This window comes from Chrysochloris asiatica, unplaced genomic scaffold (assembly GCF_000296735.1).
Source record: "Chrysochloris asiatica unplaced genomic scaffold, ChrAsi1.0 scaffold00007, whole genome shotgun sequence".
In the NCBI taxonomy this organism is placed as follows: Eukaryota; Metazoa; Chordata; class Mammalia; order Afrosoricida; family Chrysochloridae; genus Chrysochloris; species Chrysochloris asiatica.
Window position 1 is genome coordinate 9002770 of NW_006408525.1, and position 7680 is coordinate 9010449.

Genomic DNA, 7680 nt, shown 5'->3' on the forward strand with positions numbered 1-7680 from the left:
GGGTCGGAACCAACTCGATGGCACTTAACAACAACTATAATTTCTTAGAAGTTCCAAAAACTGGGGAAACAGAAGCAGTTGGGCTATCAAATGATTTGTTCATTTTTATTGGCCACATCTTTATTTGGACACTACGTGTTCACTTGTTCAACAGATTATTTATCATGCACCTGTGTTTGAAATGCAAGGTCAGTGGCTCAAGCTCACCAGCTGCTGCTACTTGGAAACCCTATACAGGGTTGCTATGGGTTGGAATTGACTCGACAGCGCTTAACAACATTTCAGTCATGATGCCAGATGCTGTGGACATAATAGTAAACAAACATAGATGTGGTCCTTATCACTGAGAAGCTTCTAGATTAGTGGAGGAAAGATAATAATCATATACTTACAAACATGGACATACAACTTTTAGTGTGTGGAGTAGGTGCTGCTGTTACGAGGTCTCTGGTACAAGCAAAAGAGGTATTTGGCCTTGTCAGGGAAGGTTTTCGGGGGCTATAATAGCTGAAATCTACAGGACTTTATAAGGAGTTCTGGTAGCATAGTGGTTACGAATCAGGCTGTGAACTACAAGGTCAGCAGTTTGAAACTACCAGCTGTTTTGCGGGAGAAAGAGGAGGCTTTCTGCTCCCATAAAGATTTACAGCCTCGGAAACCCTATACAGGATAGCTATGAGTTGGAACCGACTCCACGGCAAACAACCACCACCACCACCACCACCACCACCACAGGACTTTATATAGGCTAGTGGTTGTCAATGGAAAAAAGGAATTTTCTTTACTTAGAAGGTATTTGGCAATGTCTGGAGATGTAGCTGGTTATCATGACCTAAGAGGACTATCGGCATCTAATGAGAAGACAGGAATGTTGGTAAATACCTTAAAATGCACAGGACAGTTCCCTGAAACAAAGAATTACTTGGTTTGAAACACTGGTAGTGCAAAGGTTGAGAAACTTTAATCCAGGCAAAGGGAAAAGCATGAGCAAGACTGGTGGTGGGAGACTAAAATACGGCTCAAGTGGCTAGAGTCAGATCATACAGTGCATTATATGTCATAGTAAAGAGTTCATTTTTATAAAATGATGGGAAACGATGGAAGTGTTTCAAGAAGAGAAGGAGCTAAGGGATTAGGACACTGGGGTGACAAGCTCAGAGTAAAATTTCAAAAAGCTTGCTATGATTGCTATATAAGGGGTTCAGACTGGAGGGGAGTGAAACTGGAGACAAGTGGTGAGATGGGCGGCTAAGTAATCTAACTTCCTAGAAACACCAAAGCCTAGAGAAACAGAAGGTGGTATTGTGGTAACGATGTGTTGTTGTTGTTAAGTGTTGCTGAGCCAGTTCCAACCCATAGTGACTTTGTGTATCTTAAAACAAAATACTGTTCTGTCCTGGGCCATCCTCACAACTGATGCTATGAACCTACTGTTGCAGCCACTGTCAAACCATCTCATTGTACGTCTTCCTCTTTTTTTGCTGATCCTCTACTTTACCAAGTATGATGTCCTTCTCCAAGGACTGGTCCTTCTGGATAACATGTCTAAAGTATGTAAGATGAAGTCTTCTTTCTAAGGAGCATTCTGGCTGTACTTCTTCAAAGACAAATAAATTTGTTTCTTCTACAGAACAAACCAAAGAGAAGTAGACCCAAACCCTCTGTTTATACATGTGCATTACAAAAAAAGGAAAAGGGAAGACCACAGGGTGCTACATAGGCTCTCATTCTTCTAGTACCTGCTTGTATGGCATGTAGCTGTGTGTCCTCCATTCAGCGGGCTCTACTGCAGAGCAATAATCTCTCAAACTAAGTGGTAATATTCCATCCCCCTCTTTGAATCTGACATATGGTAATTTATAAAGCACTTTATCTGTAAAGATGCAGGAAGACAACCCTGTCTTTCAATGATTTTGAGGCAAATTGTATTAAATACATAAGTGGGAAAATAGCTTTAAAACATAATCCTATCCTAGAGTAATTATATTTCAATGCAATAGCTATATACACATTTACAATCAGAAGCTTAGGAAGTAATAAAGCCAATGACTGGCTCCACTTAGTACATTCTCAGCAATGTTTTTTCTCAATTGTGATTTTAAGCCTAAATATAAAAATTATTAAAACCATCTTATTGCAAGGTATATATAGAAGAGAGTGAATATATAATGTATAGTTTCAAGAATAATAATAAAATCAGTACCCATAAATACACCACCAAATGGCAATTTTTTAAATAGGAAAAAGTTTCAGTTTTTGTCTTACAAGCTTCAAAGTGTATCTCAACATTTTCCACCACTGAGTAGATGTACTATTAAATGATAATTAAATATCTGTTTTTGAAACATAGAATAAACATCTATGAAAGAGTAAAAAAAAAAAAAAAGTGGCGTTATTTCAATTTAAACATAACTTTTCATAATCCAAATGAAAGTTAATTTGATTAATTTAATAAAACGGGTCTTTATTGTTTTATCAATGTATCTCCACACTCTGTGACATTACCATTTAAAACATATACTTAAACTTTAGTTCTTATTCATTTTTTAAAACTAAACAGTGGAAAATAAAATCACTGGATACTTTATCCTTTTAACATGGTCAAATTTAAACCTCTAGTGAAGTATTAGGTTCATAATTGACATATTTTGGTACTACCTTATCACCCCATCCCAAGATGTTTGAACAGTACGTACGTAATATTTCATTAAGTATTAAAAGTTGAGGTAAGATTTATATTTAAATTAAATGCCAATTGTGTATCTGATATCTAATTTTGGACAAAAGCCAGAAAGCGTAGTGGTTATGAGTTGGACTGCTAACTGCAAGATCAGCAGTTTGGTTTCTTATAGTTGACTGTTCTAAGGAGAACATTTCTCATGGGTGTTATTGTTTATTTTATACACCAATCTATTATTTGACTGAAAGGTGATCTTTGGGAGTGGCTTCAGTGCCAGATTAAAGGAGTTTATTTTTTAGGGTGATAGTCTCAGGAGTTCCTCCAATACTTATCAATCCAGGAAGTCTGTTCTTTTTGATGAATTTGAGTTTTATTTATTTCATATTCCAAATTTTTCTTCCATTCTAAAAATGTGGGCTTCTATCATATTGTTGGTCATAGTGGTCGGTAGGGTTCGAGGAGCACTAATCTTAGGCTAGAGAAGCTGTGGATCGAGTGGGTCATTAGTCCCAAAGGTTTTTGGTTAAATCAAGAGTTATAAGGCTTAATACATATTCACATTTAAACTACACATGGATCTGAGCTTCTTCTCCACTGTTAAGGCAAGAAGAGACTTTTTCAACTTAGCTATTAACAGAATTTTGCTTCTCAAAGCATCAAGAACTACCACGAAAATTCTACTCTGGTTCGTTCTTTACACTTCCTCCTATTCAAACAGTGATGATATTAGTACCAGTCTTTTAAAGAATTACTCACCCTATGAAAGCCACCATTTGCTCCACTATGTGTTTGCTGAATGTTATTATAACGAAGATTTTCTGTAAGAAGGTAAAACTTGAGTTAAAAATATACTCTTATACAAAAAATATATTGATAATTACATCAATAATCTAATCTTACTCTATCACAATGCAAAAGATTATTTAAAAATAAAAATAAAAGTCATTATTTGAGTCACCAATGCTACCTACTTTGTATTTTAAAGACTTTTTTTCCCCTAAGCACACTTCTAGTCTTAGCAGGATATATAACCATGACTGAGGGAAACTATGAGTCATGAAACCCAAAACTGGGAGGGAATGGTGCTCTCTGTATCTGAGTATGGTATAGTCAGCTACAGCCATGGGTCATATATTCTCATGTAGCTCCCCATCACTAACATTAAAGCTGACCATCCTGATGGCAGGGGCTCAGCTAAACCCAATCCAGATGATCTTGAAAAGACTGCACATCCTTCACAGGAGACTTTCATAGAAGTAGACTGAAAGTTTTACTCCCAGACCAGGGAATGAGCTTGAGCTTTTAAAGTTAGGACAGAAGCTAGCTAGTAGAATGGGAAGTTTTTAGTTTGGTATTAATGCAGTTAAAAAAAAGTTACTGTCAAGTTAACTCTGACTCATGGCACGTATATAATAATGAAATGTGCTCGACTGAGTTTGCAATGTTGGAATTTTGGGGAATTAGATTGTCAGATCTTTCTTCTGAGGTACTAACAGCCAACATTTCAATTTGGAACAAAGCACTTTAACTGTTTGTGCCAAATGACTCACATTACAGAATTCTTAAGGAAGAACTTACCATTAATTAAAGATGTTGATATCTTACTTTAGCTATAAGCAAGATGCCTTTAAGGCCAACAGATAGCAAATATTCTCAACTGGATTCAACAAATGTTACATCAAGTACTTACTACGGGTAATATAAGACATTATTAAGGGTTTTAAGGGAAAACAAAGATGGGAAAGACTTCTTTAATGCTCTGGTGACAGTTACAAACTTTTCTACAAACTGTTAAAAAAATAGAAATTAAAAATATAAAACTGTAATGTCATTAGTGGCAAAAACATGTTATACAAGTTAAGAGACAGAAGAAGACACATTTAATCATATGATTAAAAAGACTCAAGAAAGTAACATTTAAGATTAGATTTAAAGCATGTTTAAACATTTTTATGATTAAATATGAATAATTCTGAGTCTTCTCTCCAAATTCCTAATAACTTGGTAAAACACTTCATAGTTTTGTTATTGCTTGAGAAACAATTACTTTAGCCTTGGTAACCAAACAGAAGAAGAGGAAAGGAATAAGATAAATACCAATTGTTAGTCTTTTTTTTTATATCTACTCATAATGCATCTCAGAAAAGTGATTGGTTTAGACTAATAAAGCATTAAGGAGGAAGACTGATAATACCATTTTCTTAAGCAATATCCCAATCTTGGCAGCAACATTGGCAGCTGCAAGATGATGTATATAAGACTAAATTACAGAATTGATAGTATCTTTTTTTTGGTTGTTTGCTTTAAAAAAAAAAAAAATTATATACCTTTAAATTTGAAAAAGATATCCAGCTATCTCAAGTTAAAAGTAAGCATATAAAATGTCAAGTAGATGTAAGATGAATGATTATTTTATAAACCATGATATACAAGTGGTACATGTAGATTATGAACTAAACACAGATCATTTAGGGACAAAAAGCATTAATATGGGGGTCCTTCTGGCATACACATTAAAAGTTAGTTACTTGGAGCTATAAATCTTTAGCTAATAAACAGAGCTAATGGTTTCGCCTCTCAGTGATTTCACCACCACGAGTTTTCCCTTCAATGATTTCCTAACATTCAGAATAAGTCAATGCCTAGATAATTGCACAATTTCTTTGCTTAAAAACAAAACAAGATTTTCTTTTATATGTAACAGCTTGAAAATTCACTGTGCTGGACAAGACCAAATATGGCAGACATTGAAGAACATATGTCCCCCCAATGTCTTCCAGGCTGCAGGTCTGAATGGAGTCTTTAAACCCACCCCCCACCTTCAAAAAAACAAGGACACAGCCCACTTGACCACTTGCACAAAGGAAACAGAGGGTAGAGAAAGGAAGAAAAGATATATGGGTAGAAGGAAATAATAGTGCCAGAACCAACAAAGAAAAAAACTAACCATAGAAAAGGGCCCTTCACTGGAAAGAAGCATCTTAAACTGATTCATTTAATAAATATTTACTGAGTGCTTACTTTCAGCAGTCATCCTTGGGTGACAAACACAGCACTTGACTAAGGGCTGAAAAGATGGCAGTTCAAAATTATCCAGAGATACTTCTGAAGATATGTCTGATGACCGTCTTCCAAAAGCTCACAATTTTGAAAACCCTATGGAGTAATTCTACTCTGCACACATGTGGTCTGATGAGCTGGAATCAATTCAATGACAACAATAGTTATACTTTGTGGTTCACTAATAATAGAATTACTGTTGTTGTTAGTGCCATAGAGTCAACTCCGACTCATAGCAATCAGGTAAAGGGCTTCTGTACTGCTGGCTTTGTGGTTCAAACTGACCTTGCAGTTCAGTACATTAACCCACAGTACATCAGGAAAAGCAATAACTGTTCTATAGCTGGAATCCTGTTGTAGCACTGTGGGTTTATGTGCTGGACTGCAAAGTCCATTTGAACCACCAGGTGGGTGGTTCAAACTCACTAGCCACTCCTTGGAAACCCTGTAAAGGGTCCAGAAGCTTGTATTTCTCTATGTGTGTATGGATGTGTGCACATGTCTAGTGGCAAATAGAAAAAGGAGAAAAAGATGTGACCCTGTCTAGTGGATCAAGGAAAATGGAAAATCCCTATGTAACATAAAGTAAGTAACATGATTTGAAATCTTTAGAGGAAGCTTAACAGATAGCAAGACAGCAATAAAGAGAATGTTCATCAAGGAAGGTTATCTGTTGAGAAAGAAGACAAGAGAATCAGAAGAATATATGCTAATTTGAGCACAGAAAAACTTGTGTGTGTGGTTTATCCCCCACTATCATTTCAGAAATTGTTAAATGTTTATATTACTCATTAAAATTGCTTACCAAAGGAATGAGAGATATTTGCTGCTCTAAGTTATATCTGGATGTACATCAAGTGACATGCCTTTAGAAAGTATGTCATTATGACACAATGGAACATAGCAAACATATCCCATGGTCTCAGTTTAGTGAAGGAACTTAAAATTTTCCTTTCAGCAACATAAATGAATTTTAGCTTTCTTTTGTTTCTTTCACATGGATACATGGAAAGAGTATTGGCTTTAAAAAGTTTAGTAAGAATTCCAGGGCCTTAGGCAAGTATTTAACTCTCTAATACTTATCTATGAAATGTGAGTAATAACCAACCTCATAGTATTATCCTGACAAAGAAATAAAAAATGCAAATTACCCAGCACAGGTCCTGATAAATAATGGCCATTTAATAGTTTCCTTAAGTATATACATAACTTATAGATAAGAAGGTAAAGCAAGAACTGTCTATATGACATCAAACTGACAACAGACATTCATGTCGGTTACTTGAGGGGCAATGGGCTTATGAAAATGCAGGAGGAACAACTCAGAAAATGCTAGAATGTTTTTACAATTCAAAGGATGTAATCAATGTAATTGAATTTTACACGTAGAAATTGTTGAACTTCTACATGTTTTGCTATTTATATTCACAACAACAGCAAAATAAATACTATTTATTTTGAAAGAAAAAAAAAAAAAAGAAGGCAAAGCAAATGGACACTAACTTGAACCAAAAAGATTTGAGTTCAAGTTCTAGCTGTTAACTATTCTTCTTTGTTTTTTACCAGTTTCTGTAGAGTTGACTCCAACTCATGGCTACTCTGTGTCAGAATAAAACTTTGCTCCATAGACTACTCATTGCCTGATTTTCCAGATCTAGATCGTCCTGATTTCTTCCAATGTGCCTCTGGGTGATCCTGAACTACCAACCTTTCAGTTAGCAGCTATGAACATAAACCATTTATACCACTCAGGGACACCTAACTGCCCTTCTAGGCAATTTGTATATTAACCTCTCTCCATGTGTGCCATTTATAAAATGGATGGAGCAATTACTTTACCCCAGGAATGTAAGAATTAAACCACATGGCTTCACATGTTGTTGTTGTTGTTACGTGCCGTCGAGTCGGTTCCGACCCATAGCGACCCTGTACAGGGTTTC

At 35.7% G+C, this 7680-nt stretch overlaps 1 protein-coding gene across 3 annotated transcripts in view; it reads right to left on the reverse strand.

Moving 5' to 3' along the window:
* Window positions 1–7680, reverse strand: part of VMP1 (vacuole membrane protein 1) — a 190839-nt gene that overhangs the window by 36598 nt on the left and 146561 nt on the right. For all 3 annotated transcript variants that reach the window (XM_006832370.1, XM_006832371.1, XM_006832372.1), the window contains one exon: window positions 3437–3498. In XM_006832370.1, the coding sequence (XP_006832433.1) occupies window positions 3437–3498 (62 nt within the window). The remainder of the gene's footprint in view (window positions 1–3436; window positions 3499–7680) is intronic.